Source organism: Trachinotus anak, unplaced genomic scaffold, assembly GCF_046630095.1.
Source record: "Trachinotus anak isolate AG129_WGS33_773 ecotype Australia unplaced genomic scaffold, CSIRO_AGI_Tana_v1 ptg000018l, whole genome shotgun sequence".
In the NCBI taxonomy this organism is placed as follows: domain Eukaryota; kingdom Metazoa; phylum Chordata; class Actinopteri; order Carangiformes; family Carangidae; genus Trachinotus; species Trachinotus anak.
In genome coordinates this window covers 9,942,908-9,970,168 of record NW_027273869.1, presented here as the reverse complement: position 1 = coordinate 9,970,168, position 27,261 = coordinate 9,942,908, and the positions used below count along the sequence as shown (strand labels likewise).

Here is a 27,261-nt window from a genome sequence, read left to right as displayed (position 1 = left end):
TGACTGAACCTAAACAGGAACAGAATTAGCTTAAAGAAGCTAATGCTCTGTAGAGCTGCGGGGAAACAACGCCTCTTCCATTGTTAATATAAAAATAGTAGTTTGTGCAGCTTTTAAGGATGATGAGGAAAGATGAATTTGGAAACTCTACTTAAGGGAACTTAGCTGCAACTCAAAGCTGTCATGTGAAAACAGACACATACTGTAAACTGGGGACACATTCAGGTCCAGTTTGGTTTAGTCCCTTCAAGTCTTGACCGACCTGTTCACCTACAAACACTCTGCGGCTCCTTCTCCACCCGGATTGAGACTTAAAGCCACAGCAGTCACCACACTACAGCTCACCCCAGCAGAATGCATGTACACTCACAAAATAGAGGACAACACAGCACAATGTAAAAAAAAAAAAAAAAAAAAAAGATCTGGTCTTTTCTGAATTTTATAACCTGCTGTGTAACAGTGCACTGCAATGTAATGTAAATAAAATATATAACTCAAACACATACACGAGCATAGCCGCAGCATGTGCTCTGTACATCAATGGATTAAAAGCCTGTCAGTATCACACTGAACCCAGCATGTGGTAATATCCAGGGCAGGTGTTTGATGGCTATAGTGATGGTATTTCACCAGCTGGGCCCCTCCCACAGGAAATTTCTCTAAATTTAACCCGATTTGCAACCAGCTCCTTTTGATCTCTGCTGTGTATAAAGGTACTCGCATAAAGATAACTGCGGGGGTAATCTTTATTAACCCCATGCTGCCAAATTCATTTCAGCGCTGTGAAGTTGTGGGGTGGGATGTGGGATAGAGCATGGGGGACAAAAAAAAGAAGATGAGGGTGGGTGGAGGGGGCGAGAATTAAGCCCCAACCCCCTTTTTTTCTGTCATGGGAAACCACGATAGCAGAGATTGACAGGGGAAGTAATTAATTTCTGTGGTATTTAACCCCCTGTGCAGACAGCCCTGACCTTCAAAGGCTGGGTTGTGTTAGGAGTTTATAATGTTGTAACACAGTGCACTGGTCTTGACTACCCACACTCCTCACCAGTTTGGTGCACTGGCTGATTTGTACTAACCCTGACAGGGAAATCACAACAGCACACAATGAGATCTGGCAGCACTAACGCCTTAATGTCAGCACACATTGGGTGGTACGCTGGGTTTTAGTGGATTACAGGAGTCAGTTATCATGGTGTGAAGCTCACTACTGAGTGGTCCCAACATGTGCGGAGCTTTGGGTACTGAAACTGTAGAAAGGCTCGATTAGCAATGATTGGATCATAATCTGTGCCACCGTGGAGTTTAGATTATGGCACAGCAGTGATGTCCAAGCTAATTTCATGTGTCTTACAATCACATGCATTCTGACAATTCTTAATTTGCAGTATAAGGTAACCAAACTTAAATTGAAAAGACCACATTTACCACATGTTACTAACATATATGAGAAATAAAGACATATTGGCAATAGGTGACATCCTGTCTTTTAGAGCCACATTCAACATCTGTTAGTAACAATTCAGTCCAATATGCACTTAACACTTCATGTTTCATTCACAAGAAAATTACTGCCGAGCCTAATTGTCTCATTGGCTCATTGTCTCCACATTGCAGATGATGACATCCTCAGTCTTTAAGGCAAAGTGATGATAATTCAGCCAGTCATTTGAAAATGGTTTATAATGAGAGGTTTAACATTGATACTGTGCTGTTTTTACACTCCCTTCTACTTTTTTTTATCCACCAATTTTTTTTTCATCTGCTTTGGTTCAGCATGAATTGATCACCTCTCCACAAACTGTTTGCTATTGGCACGGTGGTAGACTTCCAAAGTGTGACAGAATAACCCTGATGACACCACCGGGGTTATATTGGATTGGGTTTATGACTTCTGTGTTACAAATTGGAGGTGTGGATTTTGAAAGATGTAAACCCTTATCAGGCAGAGAAGGTCTGACTATAGTTATAGTTATGGTTATAGTATTTTAGGACCCACCAATATTGGGTGCTCATTAGAGAGTAAAACCCTGGTTATCATGGCCTTTGCAGCATTGATTTTAATCATCCTATTTTTTTCTCTCGTTCCCCAATGTCATGGCAGTGAGTACCCCTTTAAAGGTAGAGACACTTTTACAGACAAGACTCAGCAAGACTCTTTGTTCTTGTACCATGAAGCTTGGCGCCCATTAAAAATCCATCATTAAGACAAATTTATTTTGACTAATTTGGCAAACAGTGAACTTGCTGCTCTCTGGCAGACTGCTGCCACTTCATTAACTGCACTGCATAACCTGGTGACTAAGTAGAGCTTTCATTATAATCTGAAATAATTTAACACTTCTTTGCCTGGGAAGTAGATACAAATATCCAGAAGGGGTTGAAATGTTGAGAATATTATTAACTTACATTTCATTACAGTATTTTTGGTAACTGTTTGGAATTGTGATTGTAATTGGAGTGACTTTCTATTCCATTGTGAACTTCATTTTTTACTCTCACACTCTAAACATCCTGCCTAGTTTCCACATGTACTGTCTGCTACTTGATGGTATAACAGCACGGTAGATTTGGCAGAAGTATGATGACAGCAGGAGTACCCATGTGGACAATCAGTTTGAAGTGAAGCTAAACCTGTCGGTCAGACGTAATGTTCCTGGGAATGGCAGCCCTATTCTGTTTCATCCGAGAGGAAAGCCATTCATGTTTCAGTTAGATACACATGGATGGACAGAGGTAAGTGAGGATGGCCAATTTGGTGTGTGGATGTCTGACAGGCGGGGATGGGAGTATTTTAACTCTGTGTGTGTCTGTGTTGCAAAACCAACCTTGTTCCGATACTATTGCTATTACCACACACAAACCCTCCAACCCCCAACTTCACATAGGAGACTCCTGATGATGCTGTGAGGTAAGGCCACAGCTGGCAGCAGAGGAATCCTAATGACCCACAATGCAGTTCACTGAACCAGGGAGTGCCTATTAAACCAGGATGGACCACTGACGGTAGCAAATGTCACCCATCACTGTCACCTAGTATGACCTCGAGATCCACTGTCTGACCTGTGTGACACATCTGTTACAATGGAGACACTTGTGGGTGCAAAACCCCCAAACAAATATGTAGCATGCAGATTTTACATGTCTTATATGAACTCAACAGCATTTTCTGATATCTTTATCATCATCCTTACCATCATTGTCACCATCATCATGCTTTTAATGAGTTTGTCCATATAGGGTTTCAGTTTTTTACAATTTCTGTTAAGCTTGATGTGGCTGTCAAAGGAGTACAACTATTTCTGAAGGAGAGTTAACGACGAGAGGGGCACGAACTGCCTGTGAGAGAAGCATACTAGTAATACAACACAGAGGCCTTTCTTTTGGTACCATTTCATGAAGAGTGGCCTTTCCTCTTAAACCCAGGGACTGTGCTATGCTTCAAAAACAATCTAAAGAGAGTATGATGTTTTGACAAGAGGCAGTCAATTTTCTTGTATTATTGTAGTAGGCAATTTTTCTTGTATTGTTATGGGACTTGTGAGCATCATGCAGCAGGGCTAGCCTTGGATTATTTCCTGGGATTTTGTATTACTGACACAATGGTGGCCTCAATACCAACTGCATCAGAGGAAAAAATTAAGGCTATTCAATAGCTCGGAAAACCACAAATAGTCCAATTTCTACTGCACAAGTGTTATGCCATGTCTGTCCTGGGCTTCCTGTGAGTTAAACTGAACAGTAGTGCAAGTCAATATTTAGTTACCAGCCAGTGAAAGTCATCACTTTCAGCAAAGTTTAATTTTTACTATTTATTATACACCACATGCTTGATATTTTGTAGGCTAGATCCAATGTTTTTAGATATTTAAATTTCACTACTTTTAGGCCTCAAAAATATATTAAACTCTTGCAGTAAGAGTGCGGTAGATTGTACTTCTGAAGCAAAAAAGTGAGACTGATGCAAAACCGTACCTCATATTCATACTCTTCAGTCCTCTCCACCTCTGCTGGGGTGTTAGACAGGTACTCTGGACATTCATAAAACTCGTGCTCCATGGTGTGGATGGAATGACAGCTAGTGAGCAAACAGAAAAAAAGTTAGTTATGTTAAAGATGATTACTGCCCAAGCTCATCTGTATGTGTCAAGTGTGTGAAATACCCTGTTACATTCAGGAGGTGCAGTGCAATGTGAAACAGAGTTGGGTTACATCACATTCCCAGTAGCTGAACAACGCCACACAATTAACGTCCTACTGAATATGTTGAGCGACATTATTTAAATCTTCCACATATTGGATCTTAAGAGTAATTGTGCTCATAAGATCATTTGATCATAGCAGCTGCTCAGCAAATATCCAGGCCTTTTTCTCTTTTGTTTGTGTAGGTGTACTGACATTTTGCATATGGATTTCTTTTTGTTTATTAGACTTGAAAGGCATAAATGAGGATTTCAAATCTATTCCAAAAGCTGCATCACCAATAAACAGCCTGTTCCTGTTTATACACTATTTATTATTTTTGAGATACCCCAATTTGAATTAGGTTTTTTGGGTGTCCTAATTGTAATTAATGTGCCTGACATCCCCTGCATATTTTGCAGGTTCGTGTGATGTATTTCTTAATAATACTCATCTGATTCTGCAACAAAACTCTGAGCAAGCAATGTAGACATCAACCATTCCTGCTATAAAAGTCATGACCTCTGTAAATTGTCACCATGATAACTGCCTCACTATAATCATTGACCAACACTGGCAGATTTGTAGTTTTAGAGAACAAATTAATTTCATTTGCTGCCCAGCAAAGCCCTATAAATAGCCACAGAATGGATGTAGCGCCAGAATGCCAGCTCTATCAGACCATTGGCTTTTAATCGCCCAGCAAAAGCCCCCATTAAAGAAAATGAATGTAGCACAAAGAAGCAATTATTCCATGCGTGTTTGGCTCTGCATAATAATATCACAGGCCCAGTTCTGCTGGGGATTTCCACACTATGATACACTTGCTTCAAAACCACCATGAAATGAAAGAGAACAGCATCTAACTTGTCCATGTCATCTCGGTGTGTATCATTAAGACTTAGTTACCTTTCAGTAGAAGGGGAAAGCTGAAACTTTGTGCATTGACTACAATTGTACATTGAGTGTTTGCCCTCACCTGTCAGACAAAAGGAAGGGGCAGATGTCAGGGACGGGTGGGGTAGCAGGCCGAAGCTTGGCCAGTGCCATTATGTGCTCAAAAGTGATGTCTGTTTGCGTGCAAACGTCAACAACACAAACATCCTGTGGTGTGTCCCCGTGGTTATGTGCAGCAGCCTGTGTGGCTCTGGTGGGGGTTCGCCGGAGAACCTGGACAACGATGGGGTCTCGCCTGATGGCCTCCACCACTGCCTCGTCATGTTCGACCTTGGAGAAGTCACGCCCGTTCACCTGGGGAAACGGACAGCAAAGAGTCACTTGACTGAGACCTTCATTTTGAGCTTCACTGGGATATTACCTCACTAATCACAAGAACAACCTGTTCCTTCTGTTTGATGCTGTAAGTTACGATGGAAGGATGCAAATCATACTGACATCTGAACATTTGACAACAACATCTGAATTTCCTTGTGGCGATGGCAATGATAAGAGTATATACAGACAAGTCAGTGGAAAGGTGTGCAGGCTTATTGTGCCTTTTTCGTAACCTTCATGGGAGTATCTGGTGGACATGCATACTCCTCTCAGAAACAACATTTCACATTCACTCCTGGGAATTTCCTTTACATGTTTCTACAGCTAGCTACTGAATAGGGCCTAGTAAAACAGATATGAATGAGTGTTTTTTTTTAAATTGCACTTAGGCAGTAATTCTTGATTGAATGAGCACATTACATATTCTTGTTTTTTCTCTTTACCTAAATAGTACACTTTACCAGCAGATTTAGACTGCTATAACCTTTAGGCTACTGCCAAATTTATAGAGGCTGTATAATGTATTGCATTAGCTGAAGGAAGGAATAAACTAATTTAATCTCATTCAGTTTTGCTCCTATATTCTTCTCTCGTATCAGTCTAACTCAGATGCATTACTTACATTGCGTTCTAACCATTAAGCCCATAAGACATAGAATAATAACACTGATTTAGGCAAATGAGCTGCAAAGTAGGGAAGAGCAGCGGGAGGTAGACCTCGCTCCAGTGGGAACATCAGTTTTTAGCAAGCAGCACCTACTTAATTTGCAAGTTTAGGAAAGGTTGTGCCACAAGGGAATCAGTGGAGAATAGGTGTGAAAGACGTCATACTGACAGCTGTCAACCTGAAAACACACTCATGCATTAGTGCATTTACTCCATCTCTGGCACCTTGTCACTTTGTTTGACCCAATTACAAGCCCTCAGTGAGTCTACAACTTTCAGTTTGTCATACCCTGAAATTGATTAACTGCATTGATTTTGGATGTCCGAGAGTGTCAAGAGTGTTTGTAAAGAGATTAAGAGGAATATGCCTAATGTCAGCATCAATATCTGGAGAATAGAGCAGATATATGGAGAGCTACATTCTTTCTGTGGCAGTATTGGAACTGGACATTACCAGTATCTTGGATTTCCACATGATAAATTTGTTGATATTTATTACATTTATGAATGACACCAGTTTATAAAGTGTTGCAAGAAAAGAACTTGCCCATGAGTACATACCTTATGCTGCCATCTGCAGCTATGATGCATTGGACCTGTGACCTTTCTTTTTATGTCACATACCTGCTCCCTCCTACATACGTTATCTCCATTTAACTATCCTGTTTGTGCGTCTTTGAAAAAAGTGTAGCGAAAGTTCCACAACATTTTTACGTTGGAATGAAGTCCAGATGGACACATTAATCTCCAATCAGAGGGAACGCTCTGGAAAGCAGGAAGTGATTGTGGGGATACACCTGCCAGTGTCTTTACCTGCTGTTGTTCCTCTATTCAATCTGCCTGTTGATGAGCTAACTGGGGGCTGATTAATGGCCAGCAGATGTGACAAAGACTGGGGATAATGGCTCAGAACGTGCAGCTTTTATGTGTTTGTGTACATCACGCTTTTCGTACATCATACACACTGAATTTACAAAGCATTATGGATAATTAAACCACAAATGAGGAGATAAAGAGAAGCAGTCAGGTTAGAGGAGATTTTTAAGGCTCTGAGACAATTGAGATGTTGATTATGCAGAATGTTTCAAAATCACTTCTGTTTTTTATGTCCCATATTTCTCAGTTATTCTATTTTCTGTTATTATCACACACAGTCTGCATTAAACCTTAAGTGACACTTATTCATAATCTAAAAATGCCCATACATGGAAATAGCCATATTTTTTGGTCTATGTATAATCTTTGTGATTTCCTATTATTGTTTATTCTTGCAAAGTCTGCTACCCCATAGGGATTGTAGTTTAATTTAGTCATAGCGTGGGATCTTCCTCTCTAGTGTGTGTAAGTGGGCATGCATGCATAGGAGCTATACATGCAAGTGGGATATCTGTGCTGAGACGTGTAGGTGAGCGGATTCCATCAATATCGAAGAGTAATTCCATTTTTATTAGTACTTCCCTTTCTCATCACTCAACTGCAAGCCCGTGGCCAAGCTGACAGAGAGACAATATCAACTCATTACATCATCTGACATAACCCATGAAAGCTCCACGAGACCACTAAAAATAGTCTGGTAGTCTGAGGTCATGGTAGTCCACAGGGACAGCTATAATGAACCAACAATCTTGCTCAGCCTTCATATACCTCTCAAGTTAAAGGTTACTATTGCCAATAAAAGTGGTTCCCAGTAGCCCTAAACCAAAGCAAGTATGTCCAAACACTCCTTCCTAAAGGTCAAGGTTCAAAGTGGCGTATTATATAGTTTGGGAGGAATGACTGTAGCTTATGAGCGTGTTTGGGGAACGCAATGCGTGCATGTCATTGATCTACAAGCGTTTGTGAAAATGTCATTTGGTTGTTCTCAGCTCACTTTGTATCTTTGATATGACTCCTTGAGATACTTATTACATGTTTTTTGTCTTTTTGTCTGTGCATTACTCGTCTACAAAGACAGAAAGCAGGGACTGCAGAAACTGTAAAGCTGAGAAGAAAGGGTTCAGCCAAAGGCCCTAATTTTATGAATATAAAAGAAATATTAAATCATACCATATATTAAGACCTAATTAATGCAGTGTCAAGGGAAAATGCAGTGTCTACAAAGAAAATAAATTAATATATAATTTAATGCATTTAATTGCAGTTGCTGCTAATGTTACTCTGCTAACTTACGCTACCTAGCTAACTTTTAGCAGGACGAGTTTAGCTATTTTTTTCTTCATCATGTTTAGATTTAGATTCCTCCTATGTAGCACTAACATGTTTTATTATCAAAATTAAACTGATGTGACCTGAAAGAAACTGAAAAGGTAGGTCAATCTAGCTAAGGCTAGCTGAAACGTTCTCTCTAGCTTAATTATATCTTAGGGGTAGTGTTTTGCATGGTCTTTAGTTGTGTTATTTTCTCAGAAATAACACATTTGTTTAACATAAGATATTTAAATGGTAGAACAAATGTCAAAACATCAGATTGTGGATTCAGTTTTGACCAAATAGTTAGTTAGTGCATTTTGGCTATGTACAGCAGAATAATGTTGTGGAAGACAACCTCAATTAATCATATGTCTCCTATGTTCGCTTGGACCTCTTATTGGTCCAGTAATTGTTGAATAATTGCCTTGATGTTGCACTTCTGACACGTCTCTAGACAGGCTTTTAAGATCACGCATATAAGAAATGGTGAGTCTTAGCTATCAGCTATTAATGCAACGTTTTATTCCCTCTGATGCACCAATTACACACATCACTGACTATGAGGGGGGTCACTAGTGGACCATGGTGTGGAAATGGCTGTTACATGTGTCGAGACGGGGTTGAAAGTAGCACAGTGAAAGCCAATCAGTCACCAGCACTGAGGCTTTCAATATGCTCAATAGATAGCTCATGTCAATCCTTAAATTTGTTGCAGGGTTTTATCAGTTGGCCACTAAGATGGTTAAATGTTGTTTCTACTTTTGAATACAAACAGATAAGGAAGGCTTAGAGATAAGAGTGGGTGTTTGTTTGTATGTGTATGTGTGTATGTGTGTATGAGTGTGTGTGTGTGTGTGTGTGTGTGTCTGTCCGTCTGTATGGCCGTACATGTGAATGGGTGTGTTTGCTGCTCAGAGATAAGAGTGTGATGGAAACCACTCAACCTCACAGCTAAATCTGTCAGATATGGTGTCATTGTGAGAAAATGGAAGCGAACACACCGAACACATACACACACACACACACACACACACACACACACGTACACACACAAAGCTTAAACATTACATCAGCTCCCAACAGACTTAAAACAGCTCTATGCGGTTGTTTCCGTTAACCATGTTTGACTGAATAATGCAGTATCTCACACTGAATAGGCTTATATAGACAACAAACAATAGGCTGCCCAGGAGAGAGAACCCCAGCCTATTCAACACCGACCTTGTAAGCCCCTGAGGAGACATGGCGTTCAACACCACCAACAAGCTGTCTTCTACAATCGGCCAGATCATGATTTTTCTGAACTTCAGCTCAATACAAGAAAGATTGTTTTTACAGTCATGGAAATTGACATATTGTGATGAGTGAGAAAGCGCAGGTGGCATGCTCCAATAATCTGCCAGATCTCATTTCTCTTCCTCCTTTAGCTGTAGCAAGATGATTCAGGAGGCCACTCTCATGTGGCGAGGGCTTACTGTCATAAATGTCTCATTTCAATAATAAAAGTCTCTGACATGCAATATCACCCGAGTGCAGCGAAGGCAAAGGAGATGATGGTTTCATAAATTTGAGTGGCAGGGTGTGCAACTGGTGCCATGCTCGGTCAGCTGAATCACATTGACCCTTGCCTTGTGCGGGATGAGAATACCATGATGCTATTGATGCATGTGTGACAAGCAACTGGGGGAAAACAGAATAGAGGTGGATGAAATAAACCTTTTTGATTTACATTCTTTGTTTTCAAAGTCTGCCCTATACTATACTATCAGCTAAAGCTCAACATTATTTAATAGCTCTAAAGTGATTTGGTTTAGAGGCAAATTAATGCAGATAATTTGGTTCTCAAGTTGCCTCATGAATCGTTCTCTATGGTTAGCTAGAGTCACTAATCCATCCTGCTAGTTTCACCAAAGCTTTAGGAGGCTTGCACTGCTTTCTCTTGCATTTCCTGACCCTGCTCAATAAAGGTAGGGAGTGCAACATCAGCACCTCCCATTGTTAGCTCACTTCTCCCATTTACTGTGCAGAAATTTCCTTTAAAGGACTTTTATACTTCATGGTTTTGGAAGATAATATGCTACATTTGTGAATGGTAGATATCTTTTTGTGGCTCAAAACTTAAAAGTTTAGTTTCCTCATGACTTTTCTAAATTCCAAGTGCTCTGACATTTAAAAAAAAAAAAAATACAGCCCTCATATTATCTCTCACTTACTGTACAATTATAACATCTGCTATTTCAAACGACTGAGAGGATCCCAAAATGTGGCTGAGAGTGGCTACAATATATAATTTACTATAATAATAGCCAATTTCAATATTGAGTATGATGACTGTCTGGAGTAAATAACTGTTGTTCTGTGATTTGATTCATTTTAGCTCATATTTAGCCGGAGATAATTTGCTGAAAATGTAAGTCCTATCTTGGCAATATTTCAGTGCTCTTATTGTTGACAAAAGCAACCACAGTCTTGTAGTGTTGACCAATGACCAGCTTTGAGCAGCAGCTGGGGGTGAGTTCAAGGGCACCTTTGGATGCTTACGGACACCTTAGTAGCTTGTGCAAGTGCTCCAGAATTGAAATGAGTTTCAAAACTGCAAATCACTCTCTTAACTGTCGCATTTTATTCAGATTTAAAAAAGAAACAAAGACAAAAAAAAAACAAAAACACAGGTTTATAAAAACCCTGACTCAACTGAAAAAGTGCATTAGGAGTTGGTGAGATTTCACCTCTGTTTTGTATTTTTAACCAGGCTTGTTCGTCTTTTCCAATCAGCAACTGTTCACTGTGCATTGTAATGCTCTGCTGTTTTACATTTCTGTATCGCACCAATTAATCAAAGTGACAAGGTATTTAATGAGAGGCAATTAGAGTGTTAACCAAAATGCAAATCAGAGCGATCAGGGGAGACTGTGGGAGAGAGCGAGAGCAAGAGATGTGTGTTTGTGTTCACAGTGGCAGTGGCGGCTCAGGGTGTGCACATGTGTGCGTTTATGACTGTGTGTGTGTGTATGTGTGTGTGTGTATTTGTACCATGGCAACGGGTTCAAGGAGACCCCGCTCAGTGCTCTTATTAGGGCTCTTATTCACAGAATTGAGTTCAGCGCTTCCTCTCTGTGTTTATGTGCTCGTCTGCACCTGTGATTGCATCTATGTCCGTGCCTGCGAGTGTGAGTACAAGTTGTAATGAGTGTCCTTCACAGTTTTTCACAGACATGGGCTCCTGCACAACAGGCGAAAACAACCAATTAGTTCTGCATGAGGAAGACCACATGACAACATGAAATGTGGATTAAATAGCTGCTGTCGGGACGGATGTTAAGTAGCCCGCTCAGGTCAATCACTTCCGCATCACACAGCATCTGTGTGCAATAGATTAGACCATGTTTCCTCTAGGAATGGCTCTTCACAGTGCCGACTTATTTTAGCTGTTAGATCTTGAATTCAGAGGAAGCATTAAAAGTTAAAAATGTAACACTTCAAATAATCTTTCAACAATGGCAGAGGCAGGCCAGTGCTTCCCACAAGTCCCTGTTCAGTAAAACCTGCTAAAAGTGACAGGCTGGTGGTACTGTCCTTCAACTGGTTATCCTGCATTCAAGCCCCTCATCGTGAAGCATCTGAAAAGCTGAAGTGTCCTCCAACAAGATCGACTATGCCGCTCTGCAGCTGATCATACGCTGTTACCTCCCTGTGGACTGAAATAAAATTGTATCTATTACATTTCCCAGAGCCCTTTCAGATAATTTTCCTAATATGCTAACATTTGGTTGCGTCAAAATCATCCTATTGGTGGCTACAGTGAATATTTGTATATTGATGTTACCACAGTATTGAGCAGTTGAGGGTTGAGCGCCAGTTTGTGCCATAGTGTCAGTGGTCCTTTTAAAACATGAAACATAAACTCTGTATTGTTTGGATATTTAAAAGCGTGTGAGGAATACTTGTGTGATGAGTCTGCTGATCAATAAAGATGCCTGTGTCTGTGCGCGTCATTTTCCAATATTGTACGTCGTAGCTAAGTAGGTAAAGATTGCAGTCGAGCACTGACCAACAGCCAGTACTAGGAAATGATAAACAATGGGAGTTGCAACCCCGCAGTTCTACTTTAAATACATCGCATTAATATTTTAATGACCTTAAATGGAATCCCTGGACACTCAGAGCTGAGCAGCAGCTTGTCCTTACAGTCTGTGAAAGGACAATGCTTGCTAACATTTGCTAACGTTGTCTACATACAGATGAACTGTAGGGTAAAATATTACTAAAATATTTGTCAGTGGATGATACAGTATTTACTTGCCCAATTTTTGTCCCAATAATTTATAATTTACAAAAAATTCTCATTCTAGTGTAATTGAAAACAAAATGACTTGTGTGACTATATCATACTATATCATATCTATATCAGTCCCACCCATTTGACCCCCTCACAGACAATCCAAGCTCAAAAACTGCTGTTGGTGGATACGTTACTCCTTTATGCTATGGTGAACTAAGATGGACATTATTGTTTAAAAGTCACAAAACAAAATGTTTACTGTTGATCTTTTGATCAAATCTTATTAGTACTTTTATTCTCTCGTTCTCCTCTTTGTCTTGCAGTCTAAGTGTGTTTTTTCTTATCCCCTTTTATCTGTCATTGTCACTGTAAATCTTTTCAATTCAATTCAGTGGTTTAAAAAAAATCAAAAAACGATATTGCCTGAGCACTTTAAAAGCAGAACATCACTTTCTGTTTCTACCATCTGTTTTTTGTGTGTGTCTCAAGGGCTTTCTCCCTCGCTCTTCACATATCTATCTTTCCCCACCCCAGCTTAACACCACCAGCAGTAGAGACACACATGCACACATCAGAGACTGTTGACTTGTGACTGTCATTCCAAGCAGCCATTTCTGATGTAAGTGGGGGGAAATCAAAGGTTATCATCTGTCAGTGAACGCATTAGGAACCATCTCATTTCCTGCTCTTTGTATCACTTCTATATGCAAGGCGGGCTTCCTTTCAATTAGGCTTCATGAATACAGATCCTTCCCAGTGGTAAAGCCTTGGAATGAAACATGATTTGTCTTGTTTTCCTCTTTTTTGAAATTACAATATGAGTATTTTCTTTTATTCATAACACAACCCCAACAGCGTATGTGCCAGTGACACTTTCAAGGGAAAAACAACCTCCTGCTGTATTATCACTGAGGTAATCCAGTAATGATAAAACTCCAATTAAAACATTCTTCCCAGTTTACTCCTCAGTATAAAACCGATATAAAAAAAAAACCCCATGGCAAAAGTCAAGAGGTATGCTTTGCACTACCTAGTTTAATCTACAATCTCATTCACCATCGACTGTAGTCTGGCAGTTTCCTTCATTTTCTCTCATAAAATGACTAATGCCTTCTTCCTGGCGGTCTCATACATCATGGCAAGGCCAATGTCTCTGTGTTTAACTAATAGGCTCTGTGTTCTCAAGCAGCCACGGATGGCACGGGTTATGACAAACTGCATCAACAAGACATTCATTACCCTCAACATCCTAGCAACCAAATCACAATTACCGTGATCCACGAGTGAGCATCCAGCCAGCCCCTCTGCCACACTTTTATTCCTCGCACACCATGTCGCCAATGCATAAATTAGCCTTCTTTTGTCACATTGGGGGGTTGGCGGCTTGAGAATTAGCTCAGTTTGTTTTGCTCATGATGAGACAGGGTGCACTGTTGCTGGATGACTGCAAAACTTCTTTACTGACAAATCAATAGAAGTCACTTCCATTTTCACTCTGTGTGTTTGTGTGTCTTGGGATTAATTGAATGTTTTTGTGTATACATTTTTACGTGTATACTTGTGTGTGCGTATCCATGCAGATAGTTGTCTTGACTGACTAATGTACTTGGCCTGCGCTGTACCAGGACTCTATTGTTGCACTGCGTCCTCCCCACAGTCATTAGATCACCATTAATCTCTCATCTGCCATTAAAACAACAGCCACTGAGCTGGGCTGAACAATAGTGTGGCCCTTCCTCCAGCCCCTCGACACATACTAGCAATGAGTTTGAATTAGGCTCTCGGGGGTCACCGATTAGACCCACATAATTCATCCAGACGGCTGAGTTCACAAAGAGGTTATGTTACTCCTCTGTATGGGAAAGCTGAACAACGTTCATTCTCTGTCCAAGCATGTCAGCTATTCTAGTGCTTACTTAGCATTCAGAAGAAGACTGGTGCTAGTCCTTATTTCTCGTACTTCCAGCAAATCCCATTAAAAGACTGAAACCAATAATGGATTATTACTATTTACACTGTATCTGTGTAAATAAAGTCATATATACCTCCACTGTAATTTATTTCAAAATTTATTTGGTTCTGCTGGACCAAATGTGTATTAATCCGCAGCTAAAAATAGTCCCCAGCAAATGCACTACTTTCTTCTGTTTCAGTAATGTTTGTTTGATCCCACAGCCCAGCTGTCTTAGAAAATGATACGGCCTTTTATGAAAATAAAATAGGTTTGGAGCTGAGTGCCAGTCACAGGGTAGAGAAAGTTCTTGGTGATGGACTTGGTTGGTTTTGGTCTTTTCATGGGGTTTGTTGACAATATGGAAAATATAGTGCAAGCCTTAATCTTTCAAACTAATATTTTCTGAAAACAGATTAAAGCAGGCTAGTCAATAGCAAACCATTGGTCCTCAAACCACATTTATGTTATTCATGAAAAACAAACAAAGATTTCTTCTTTCTTTTTTTATAGTAAGCATTGAACAAGATTTGAGGTTGATCTAGCAGGAGTGGTAATAGTATTTGATAGATATTTTGATTTATAAACACGTGTTGCTGACTAAATACATCAGTAGGAAATTAGCATAGCCTCTCAGTGCTTCAAGCACTTTGTATACTCATAATGGAACAGAAAATCATTACCAAGTTCATAATGTTTTCTTTAAACTGGGGCAGAAAATGAGAGTGGGAAAACTATTGGATGCTGGACCCCATATAATTAAGGAAAGAGTGATTATACAGTAGTTTCACCATAAAACTCTTTCAGTCAGAAAGAAAGCATCCCAATTGGATTCAGTCATGCTGTGAATCTTTGTTATTAACATGAGCACAGATTTTGGTTGAAGGCAAAATGAACCAACTCCGGATGCAGGGGCATAATTAGCAAAACATGCTAAAGCTTGGAAAGTGAAAACATTTTTCTGGGGGAGCAGGAAAATAAAAGATTTATATGGTGCTTTTTGCATGAAATTAAGTCCTGAGTGTGAGCTCAATTTTTTTTTTTCTGTCCTCCAACCAAACCTTTGCTTTTTTCATTTTAAAGTGATATGTTTATGCTCACCGGAAGCACCTGAGCCATTAGCATTATTCATAACGTGAATTTTTCGGCAGTCTTCCCTTTCATGAAGAAGAAAAACGACTGCACACTCCACTAACTGTGAGCAGGCAAGAAGAGCTCTTCCTGAGATGAAAAATACCTTAATTCAAAAGCATGGTTGGTTAGTTAAGTGAGAGACACTGTGCTGTAATTTACTCCTCATTCAACCCACCTCAATCAAGACTTCAACTGTATTCATGGTTTCAGGCAGACGAGTGTAAGTCTACAGTGTAACTGAGTGAATGGCTAATCACATTCGCCACCAACGTGTTATCAGTCGGATGATGATCAGTGACTGCATTTGAGTAATTTGCAGACTGTATCACAGATTGACACATTAAATAAGATCATTGTTTCTCAAAATGGCCTAATTTGTGTGAGTTTCCATGTAACGAGGCCCTGAAATATGTTGTAATGATGATGACAAGGAACTGCTGTATCCTAGCAAAGATTATTTTTGTGTCTCAGAAGCAAAGGAAGTAGCATAAGGTTGTTTATGACAGCTGAATCTCTTCGGGGAGAAGTTGAGATGGATGTTTGGGTCAGCGAAGTGTTTGACTGACACTCAGATCATGGTTTGTATCCCATTTCCTATCAAGAGTTAATGCTAGTTTCTTCTGACCAATAACAGCTCCCTAATCTAAACCGTTTATCAGGAATTTGGAAACAGGCTCCACTTATGGTCCACTTGAAAGCTTTTACTTTACCAACTTTTACACCAACGTGGATCAGAAGTCCTACAAGTGCTCAAAATAATCGAAAGTTGGAACAGTTCTATGACAATGAGAAAAAGTTTCAACTCATGAAGACCAAGTGATATGGTTGAAAGCTACAGAAAAAAACAAGTAAGGGGGGCTTGAGTGTACATTTTTGTGTATGTTTGGAATATGAGAGGATGAGCAGAAGATATTGCTTTGTCCACATTTTCTCATTGATTCATTCATTAGCCACCATACTGCTTAGTCTATTTGGGGTTGCAGGGCGGCTGGAGCCAGTCCCAACTGACACTGGGCAAGGGCGGGGTACACCCTGGACAGGCTGCTAGACTATCACAGGACTGACATACAGAGGCATGTATTTCTCGAATTCATTTATTAAATTAGCAATTTTGTTCACTGTTTGGAGGAAGACTGTGTTGTATTGGTTTGGACCAGCTGCCTGCACCTGCTGGGTTTTCTGCATTTACAGTGATCATTCATACGTTCACCAAACCTAACAAGATTCAATGAAACTGTAGCACAGAAGAGACAACCTAATACATATTCTTACAACTAACAACAACAAAGACCCATCCACAGTGCTTTGGCCTCCCTCCATCCTGAGGGCATTTCCCATATCAACATGAGGCTTATGGTTACACCCCGCGCTAAATGTAATCATCCCCCCCTACTATGCAGATGGTTTAGTGTTATTCTATCTGTAACTGGACTCGACACCAGGGTATGAGTGGGCCTAATGACTCCTAAGCCCAAGTTGGTTAAGTGGGAATTCAACACCATCGCTGCTGTAACCTAATCTCCCTTAAGACCACCTGGACCCAGCATCCACCCTGTGTGTTCAAAATACACTTGGCAATGGCACAACAACAGTCCATTTGCATTTTTATACATTTAGCTAACAACTCTATCGAGACCTTTTATATACAGTCTATGATCAAGATGCATGAAGAATTATTAGCTCTGACAATATGCTTTAGTTCATACGTCATGGTGGGTGTCTGACAAAAACACCATCACTGAATTACAAGAACTGCTCCTTGAAAATAACAAATAACCTGTCTTCCTCAGATGATTATCCATGATGGAGAAATTCTTGGCAGAGAGAAGAAAGAGAGGGGGGGGAAAGCCGAGGTTTTCTTTTTATAGTATAACTGACATTTGGTCTCAGAGGAGAATTGCACCTTCACTGCCAAAGAACTCATCCAAAGATCTGACTGAGAGAACTTTTATGCTAATGTGAAGGGTGTTAGAGGTTTTTTTTATGTCTCAGAAGATGTGTTTTAGCATTTTCCACCTGCAACGGGTAAATGATTTTGTGTGTACATTTCATTTGTGTGCATTATTGTAGTGCTATGTAGCAGCAAATGCCTGCAACATATACATAACAGCTCCAGATGGTTCGTCGTAACATCTGTCTAACCTGACAAAACATAGCCTGCAGCGTGTGGCCATAAGGTGTATTATTGGGTTATTCTGGCACAAGGTTGGCTTCAAACCATATAACAGTCACCGGCTGACAGCGCACACACTACGACGAGACAAAATTAGTGTCTCCCTCTGCCACACATGAATGACAGACTGTCTCTGCGTCTTCCATCACATCATCTTTTTCTTTCTAGGGTCCTTCCAAACGTACAGAGAAAATCTGTGGCACCTCTGGTGGCAGGGTTATGCCAAAGTGTATTAATGAGTGGGATACCCAGACAGTGACAAACAGGCAGCAAGACAGACAGGGGCAGTGGAGCGGAACAGACTTGAAACAGTGTCTGGCGACTGATAAGTGAAGGTAGAAGGAGGAGGAGGAGAGGGGCGAGACTTTGTGTTTCACAGAAGGTGAGGTTAAGAAATGGGAAAAAAAATCAGGAGAATGGATATTTAAAAGTGTTTCTGATGACACATTTTTTCTCGCCCCATCTATCTCCCCTCGACTTTAATTTACTGTACTTTCACTTCTTTCTTTCTTACACCTTATTCTTCCTTGCTTTACCTTTTCATTTCACCTCATCCAACTCCACCCCCACCTTTCTCTTCTCTTTTTCTCTCTCTCCTGCCTCCTATCATCTTGACCAGGCCACTTGGCTGAGGGGTGAGTATGGTAATCAGCTAAAGGCTGATAACAACTGATAAGTCCTCTTGTCGGGTACTAAGAGCTTAAATGACATTTTTACACAGTCGTAAAAATGGATAAACAGGCCGTAAAGCTGATGAATGGATGGACCCCGTGTGATTTCCCCTCTGTGTGTTACATGAATGTACACAGTGTTTGAAAATAGGTATATCTACCTCTTAACATTGCCTTGTAGTTGTGTGGACATGCATCATGTGTGCATCCTCTGCCTTGTTTGGAGGGGAGACAGGAGGAGGGGGTGAGGAGTGTCACAGAAAGGGCTTTCATCCTGGGCTTATCAGAGCCAAAGCAGGGGGAGATCGTTGGCTGCTGAAGCGAAACGGCGACTGCTGCTGCACACCCCCGCCACCGTCCACGCTGGACCTGTCTTCCCCTGTCTTTGTGATTCCCACCCTCACACACACATTTATGTTTGTATGTTTGTTTGCTCACAGCCCAGCAGACAGATACACAAAGAAAGACAGACATAGACATCAACTTATAGACTGACAAGCTCTCTGTCATCATCTATCACTCTTTCCTTTAAATACACACTGCAGAAGAACACACATACACACAAATACTAACACTAGGATGCTGTTTTCCACATTAACTTGGCATTAACCCAACGCTGAATAATCACCCATTTCCTGTTTCCATTTTTTTTTTTTGGCTGATGACTAGAAGATGTGCTACCCACAGGGTTGGTGACGAGGCCATATGCACCTCTAAATCATGAGGCATTATCGCCATGCTGTGCTCCAACGAGCAACTATAACCATGATGGAAGACACCAGATGATCTGTGTTCAGCAGCAGAGTTCATCTCCATAACGCTAGATTAACATTTTTAGAATGTTAATCATTACCTAAGTTAATTATTCAGCACCTCCAAAGCACTAAATGGGTTGTTGGTTTATTATCTAGGATCTCTGAAACATTTTTTTTAGGGAAAAGAACTGTAGCTTTCATATTTTGGAGTCAAAATTTTAAGTAGAAAGGGGCCTGAGGCCTTTCTGTGTGGGTTCCGTCTGGGTACTCCAGCTTCCTCCCACAGTCCAAAAACATGCACATTAGGTTAGATGGTGATTCTAAAGTGCTCATAGAGCATGGCTGGTTGTTTGCCTCTATACAACCTGTCCACAATGTACCCTGCCCTCACCCAATGTCAGCTGGGACTGGTTCCAGCTACCCCCACGACCCTATAAGGATAAGTGGTATGGATAATGGATGCAAGGTTGGATAAATTTAATAAATCTGAGAGATCAGAGAACTTTCAGTGCAAAAATGATGCAGTTATACTTTGATATAAAAATATACAATACAAAACCGCCAGTCATAACTACTTGAGCAAGTGATTGTGTCTGCGTGTGTCTGTGAGAGAGAGATAGAGAGACTTGTCAAGTGGAATTACACTGACCGCTGAAAAGGTCAAACTCCCTGACCCACACAGACAGGCAAACAACTTCTTGGGCCGAAAAATGCAAGAAAAAACTGGAAAGGTCACTTCATTCAATACTTTCTGCAAAGCTCAAAATCCCATCAGAGAGACGGAGACAGAGAAAAGAAAACAGTGAGTTCAGGACCAGTGTTGTACTGCTCTGATAAATGGACAGCTGATGAGTCAGGTGATATCACCTGCCTTCATCCCCCGCTGGTCATCTGTAGCACATATTACCGCCCTAACACGTCATTCAGAAAAGAGATCTGCAAGCAGAAGATTACATTCATCGTCATTCCCCGAACCTCTGACTTCTCTTTCATGCTCACTCGCAGATCACAGTAATAATTTGCTGTTGTTGCATGATAACTCCAGTAAGGTGATTTTTTCCATTTGCCTTTCATTTTCTCCTTTATAGATAGTTGAGGAAAAAGCCCCGACCTCTAAGACCAGTGTAGCCGAGAGGACCCACATATTTTACATCCCTATCTGGATGAAGTCATGGTCCAGGTCCGAGCTGGCCATATGGAGGTGACGGCTGTGTGGGTCTGACCACAACTTCCCTTGCTCTGTGTGGCACTCTCTGGACACCATAGGTGGCGGCGGGAAGAAGGGGTGTCTGTCTAGCCCCTTCCATGCTGTTTAACAGGCTGGACATGTGGCACAGCATCTGTCTCTGGAGGACAGGCCCACACCAAGCATTGGCCTGGTTCACAACCTCACACACCCACATACTGTATGTACAAATGAACAAAAGCTACAAACAAAAGGTAACAATATTAAAAGCTAATATCATACTGACTGCAAAAGCAAGTGGTAAATAATTATAGCAGTATCGTATACATGCTGGAAACTGCTTTCCTCCCCTGTTGGTGAATCAGTACAACTAGTGCAAAACTATTACGTCCATAGAGAACAAACATTCTTCTTTTATTTTAGCAGAGGACGACAACACACAGGGTAGTAAGTTGCTGTTATATAGGCTGTTGTGTCATAAAATAGTGTCGACTTCAGTACGACTAAAAAGACAAAACACAAGGGTCCAATGAGACTCTGAAGGCCAGAGGCTGTGGGACAATTTAACACAGCCACAAGCAAAATACGGAATGGCAATTGCTACAATTGTTCTGGATGGAGCCCTGCAGTGATACACATGGGTGAGTGTTCAGACACACACACACACACACAAAATCACAAATGAAACATTCAATGTAAATGGTCTGACAAGAGTCATAAATCTGCGAGTGGCTGCTGGGCAGCTGGGGTCGGGCAGCCAGCAGTCCTGTCAGAACTGTGCAGCTGTGCGAACAGAGATAGCCTCTGTGGTGGAGGAGACGCCGGGGCAGGACTGCAGGCTGAAAGCTGGAAATGGTCTTACTTTTTCAAAATGAAAGGTGCAGAACAGGTCTGGTCCTAACACAATATATCTGTTTTGAAGGGGAGGTCATTACCATAGTTTTTCAAAGCAGCTGAAATGCATTTTGTAAAAGGGTCATTGTTTCATCATGTTTAAAAAGAAAAATCACCATAAAGGACTGGTCGTGGCAGAAAGCAACACAGTGAAATTAATCTGGTGAAGTAGCTGTAGCTTTTTAGCTAACTGCTAACATGCTAGTCAGCTGGCGCTGGTCCCTGGCTTTTTTCTATTTTCTCTGCACTGAGCCGTTTATTCGCCCCTACCATTTTAGTCTCAGGATTAGACACATTACATTAGTACATTATTTCATAAATTTTTACCATCTACTCCTGAGTAATAACTACCTGCAAACCATCTCTTCAAGAGCTGAGGTCAAGTAAAACTGGATCGTGGAACACAGTTTATAAGCTGTAATAGCTTCTTCTATGTTGGGCTCTAAGCACTGTCTTCCTTTTATAGTCAAAACTGTTGAGATGGCTTGCTAAAGGCTAACGTAAAGTTCGCCTCAGTTAAACCTCAAAATTTCCACAAATCTCAGTGATTCTATTGGAATTAATTGATTTTACCACAGATTTTGAATGCTGCCATAAAACAATTTACAATATGATGCTCTAGACTGTAAAGTAGATGTCAAGAAACACAGGCCACTGTCTCTCTAATGTGGAAGTCAGAGAATTGAGATTTGAACCAAATAACACAGATTTGATTGTCTGAGAAACACACTAGACAAATCGAAGCATCTAAGGACAAATGAGAGCGTTACAGTTCTTCCAAGGCACCTGCTCTGCCCTGCTTTAGCTATGGAGCAGTATCAGCATCCTTTACTTTTGCACTGGTGAAATGAGCAGGTGGTGTCCTATTGTGTAGCACTGTTGGAGGTACAACAGAACAAAAAACACATTTAGAATCTGTAGTGTTGTGTGTGTGTGTGTGTGGAAAAGTAAAGTGAAGGAGGGTAAGGACTGAATGCCGAGACGAAGAAAGACAGAGGGAGAGCAGGACTAATGAGGACTGTGGAGAAGGAGAAAGTCTGAAAAAGGAAGGAGAAGAAATGAATCTGGAATGATAAAAGAGAGACAGAGGGATTGTTGAGGAGTCTCTCTGGATTTGCAGGATCCCCTCACCCTCTAGTTTTGGGACAAAGTCACACTGACACACTTACTGCCTGGCGAGCTCCCTTTCTTTCTCTCGCTCTCTTTCTCTCTTTCTTTCGCACTGGTAATGAGAACTGTGGGTGTCCGCCGACTGTCACATACACACCGTGGAGCATTTAACAGTAAGCGGGTGCACTCGCTCACACACTCAGCCGCAGTATTCCTGGATGTATGCCAGAGTGCCAGGACACCTACAGGGTGATGCGGAAATAGTGGGAAACCATAAGGCTCATTTTTTATGTGAGCAGCCAACTGCTTTATGATACATCTACAGCTCTGTCATGCCAAATGAAAATAACCTGAGCTTTAGCGTAGATTTTGAACTAATGCCTTTGTATATTCAGTTAAGCTCAACAATAGAAAAGGAGCCATGACCTCCTAGGGTTTCCTTTAATTGACATGGTTAATTTTCATGCACTCCACCCAGGCAGACAACACAGACATCCACTATCTCATTAGAGCATGGGGGCATTTAGTCTGAGAGCTTAATTAGCTTAAGACTGCAGCACAGTGAAAAACATTCATAAAAGCAGCATCTAGCAGCGATGGAAGGTTAGAGCAGTGATAATGTATTTCTCACATTTTAGAGAGCCCGACAAGAAAACAAGCCCTCATCGTCACCAACATTATTATCACCAACTCAAACAATTGGCAGCAGCTGTACTGTAATAAAACAGATCACACAATATGGTGTTTTAGCTTATTGGATACATACAAGTTTGTTCTTATCAGTGCTAGAAAGGTTTATATTTCTGATATGAATGGACACTGTGAATGTTGCAAAACTAGTGAGAAGTATTCAGCAGTCCTGCTCTGTCTCATTACGCTGTATCCAGTTTCACTGCCGTCTGTAACTGTGTAAGATACTAAATGATGAATGAATCCTCGCTGCTGCTGGGCTGCCTTTCGCCCCCTTACTGTAATCAGCAGCAGAGAAAAGCAAGGGCACGTGATTCCACAGCGCAAAACAATGTCACCGCACTTTACATGCAGTGGCACATGTTCATCTTTCTCCTCGCTTTAATTTAAAGTTGACATCAGCACCTAGAACCTGTTAAAATGCCACAGGAAGTGGTCAAAGAGAACAATCACATCATTTTCTCCTGTTTCTAAAAGGGTGATATTTTGGAGATGTGTGTGTGTGTGTGTTTCTTTTGTCAGCAAATTCTCACTTGCTAACACTTCCTATCTAATCTTCACATTTCAGCCAAGCCCAGTGCAAGATGACAAGTTATACATTCACAGTGTTTTACTGCCCACGACATGTATCTATAAAGACTAAATAACACTTTGATTTTAATTTCTGCCGATATATTTTGGAAAGTTGGAGAGTTAAAAAGAGCCAAAGGTCATTAAATGCATTCAGCACATCTGTGAAAACGTAAACTTTCAATAAAAGCATCACATAAAATCACAGAAACTGAACGAGATCTTTACGTGATAGCCCTAATAAGCTGCCACAACAGGTCACGAAGGAAAAAACAAAAAAACAAAAAAAAAACGTCCACTTCTGACAAACAATAGAGGGGCAAAAAAAAAAAAACAGCAGAACACATTTACTGGTTGTTCTTTGAACTGTTTTTGCTTCTAGACAGTCACAGGCAGAGAAGATGTGATGAATTATTCCCCTGGAGCCAGCGCGGGAAGAAAAGCTGAACTTGTTCTCACATCTCCTGCTACTGAGGAGAAATAACTAGCTCCACTCACTTTGATGGAGAGGAATACACACACAGACACACACACACACACACACTCTCTGCCTGGCTGCTTGGAAGTAACTCATTTTTGTACGTTTCTCTCATGTACCTCTCCCATTTTTTCTCCTGGTTCACTCAACCCGTCTGCTTTCTTACTCCTTCTTTCATTTCCTCTGACTTTGCTTTCCCCATGCTTTCCTCGGTCACAGTAGGTAAATCCACTTGTTTTCAGACACCAAATCACTCCTGTCATTATCACCACCATTGCCTCTGCTGTCATTAAGTTTATCACAGTGATGTTGCTCTTCATCAACCATGCCAAACCTCCTCTAGTCTCACTTACCTGTGCGATCTCATACAGCAGTTTGTAGTGTTCCTCCCGTTTCTGCAAGGTGCACAAATTGCAGCCCATTCTAGTTGTCAGGGAAACAGTGCTGAGTGCCCGCTGGAGTGTGTGCGTTGTCTGCGGTGTGTGCGAGCTCCCCCTGGGGCGAAACGCACTCGGGCTCCTCTTCCTTGGCTCCCCCACACCTCTTTCTCATCCGTGTATCCTCAGAGATCCCCTCTGTCGCTGCGAGCACGCCACACACACACGTGTGTTTCAGTTCACTGCTTCAGTAGAGGTTGTGGGTGTAGTTCCTTCAGTGTGTGTTTGTGTGTGTGTGTTTGTGGGGAGTGTATCAGTGGTAAGATGAGTAAAAGCACCTGGACTCTATTTCCCTCTTTCCTGTCACTCCTTCCCTTGATTCGCACTTGCATGCCTACATACACTCTTTCCACTGTCTTTCCTCCACCACCTCCTCTCTCAGTGTGAGCACACACTCCTACACACACACACTTTTGGCTCATGAAGACACACCTCCTCCTGTGGCAGGCTGTCTACACATGCCCGCTCCTACTCCGGCTCATGAATAGACAGCATCCTCATTGGCTGTGTAAGGAAAGGGGCTGGGAAAAAAGGGAGGAGACTGGTCTTATATTGGGCAGATTCAGTATCTGAACATCAGTGTTGTTGCATGCAGGCAGAGTGAAGGACATGCCGCATGTGTTGTGTGTGCATGTGTGTGTCTGTGTGTGTGTGTTTGTGTGTGTGTGTGTGTGTGTGAGAGTCAGAGTGCACTAGAGCCTGCATCTGTATTTGTATGCTCGAGAGTGCATCTGTTTGTTGTCAGTGTGTACACACTCCACCAAAAGTCCCAAATCCCTACATTTCAGCACACAAAAAAAAAAAATCAATACAAAAATCTAACAGGAGTTAAAATGCCATCCACACAGTTAATCAAGTTACTGAGAGGGCTATTTGTCAGTGCACACATTTGACAACTGGATTTGGCATGGAAATCAATCTCATTTGGATTCAATCTGATAGCCTGTTGCCCTCATTATAATGGTTGGACGAGTGGAGTTTCACAGCCGCCATAGATTTACAGTCAGAGAGTGATAGTCACCAAACAGATGCTTCCCTCTCTCTGCAGGCAGTTAGACAAGGGCACTGGGCTCGTCTGACTGGGCTGACACACAGGAAGAAACACAGACAAGTATTGATTGGCTTCAAATTAGCTTCCAGCCCAACTGGCCCCTCTCTGTGGGGGAGAGGGACAGAGAGGGGAGTCAGGGAAAGAGAGGGTGATGGAAAAAGGAGGAGAGAAGTAGATAGGAGAGATGCTGCTAAGACAAATTGAAAAAGCAGTGATATTACAACCTGGTCACGCCAGGAATTATGCGAATTTGCCACGGCAAATATGTTTTGACAGAAATGTAATGAATCCCAGATTACATTTTTTATCAACATAATGAGGAAAAGTTGTCAATGAACATTTTATGGTTCTGTTTGGGCGCCAACAGCACTTGGCAAAAGGTTAAGGAAAGATCAAGGGGCTGATTTCATATTCAAAAACAAAGTGACTTGAAGAATGAGATACGATGTGTTTGCTTGATTAACATTTAAATTCAAACTGAAATCTGAATTATCCTCACTTTTTGTGTGAGGAAATCTAAACTAATACTGCAGCTAATCCGCATATTTTTACTTTTTTAACTGTTCCATGTTGTGCTACTGAAACACGTCATAGCTCTATAAACCCGGCTAACACTGATGCAAGATAGTTCTCCCCCTTTTTCAACAGCCCTAAATATCTCTGGTTTGTGATTTAAGACATCTGTCTTTTACAAGATTAAAATTTTGGAAGGACTTATAGTACTGTCAAGTTTGTATTCCACTCAGAAAGTGGAAGCTAAGTGGGCCTAGCTTGTCAACATAAGCGCTTAATCCCACTACATGCTACTTTTAGTTGTACGTTATTTCAAAACCTGTTGAGTCAAATACACAAGTCAAACTAAACATTACTAATGTAAAAAAACAGATCAGTTTGTGTCTTTATTTGTCACAGTCCTTTGCTCTGTATGCCATCTGCCTGACCTCCATACAACTTGCAAACGGTACAGAAAAATGAGCAATTTAATTTCCTCTTAATTAAATTATAACTGGCAGAACAAATTAATATAAATGTCATTTTTAGGAGAGTGGGTTGAATATTAACGCACTTATACAACATAAAATTTCATATAGTCCCCTTTGCTTTGTTGTCCTGGACATGCCCACAAGTATCTTGTTTGTGTTGTTGGAAAATAACATATCATAATGAAGCTGCCAGCAGGAACATTGCAAAACAAGATATTATATTTTCCTGGAGGACGTTTAGTCTACAGTTTGGAAGGACAGCCTTCAGCATCATAATAGGCAGCATGGAAGTCACTCACTGCTTTATAATGTATTGTACTGCATGTTTTACTCAAGTGTTAGTGCTCCCAGTGTAGGTTTGGGTCATTCTTTCTTTAGAAAAGGCCAGCACAGCTCGTACTGTAGCTCACTTTATTTTGCATTGCAGTGTGTCAGTGTAAAACAGTGTAAAATCTCTGAGAACTCCCAGTCGTAAGGCAGATACACACTGTGTACATGACGAATAGCTGTCACTGCTAAGACTATGAGCAGAGAGCACAGATGCGTCATCCTCCTTATCACCAGTCATGCAGGTACAAGGACC

The 27,261-nt window shown here is 41.1% G+C and overlaps 1 protein-coding gene across 1 annotated transcript in view; it reads right to left on the bottom strand.

Moving 5' to 3' along the window:
- Positions 1–25,033, bottom strand: part of pdzrn4 (PDZ domain containing ring finger 4) — a 34,062-nt gene extending 9,029 nt beyond the window's left edge. Inside the window, exons 1-3 of the mRNA XM_071502838.1 lie at positions 24,561–25,033; positions 5,162–5,433; positions 3,976–4,078 (exon numbers count right to left, since the gene is read on the bottom strand). Of these exons, the coding sequence (XP_071358939.1) occupies positions 3,976–4,078; positions 5,162–5,433; positions 24,561–24,629 (444 nt within the window). The 5' untranslated portion in view covers positions 24,630–25,033. The remainder of the gene's footprint in view (positions 1–3,975; positions 4,079–5,161; positions 5,434–24,560) is intronic.
- Between the last annotated feature and the right edge of the window lie 2,228 nt (positions 25,034–27,261).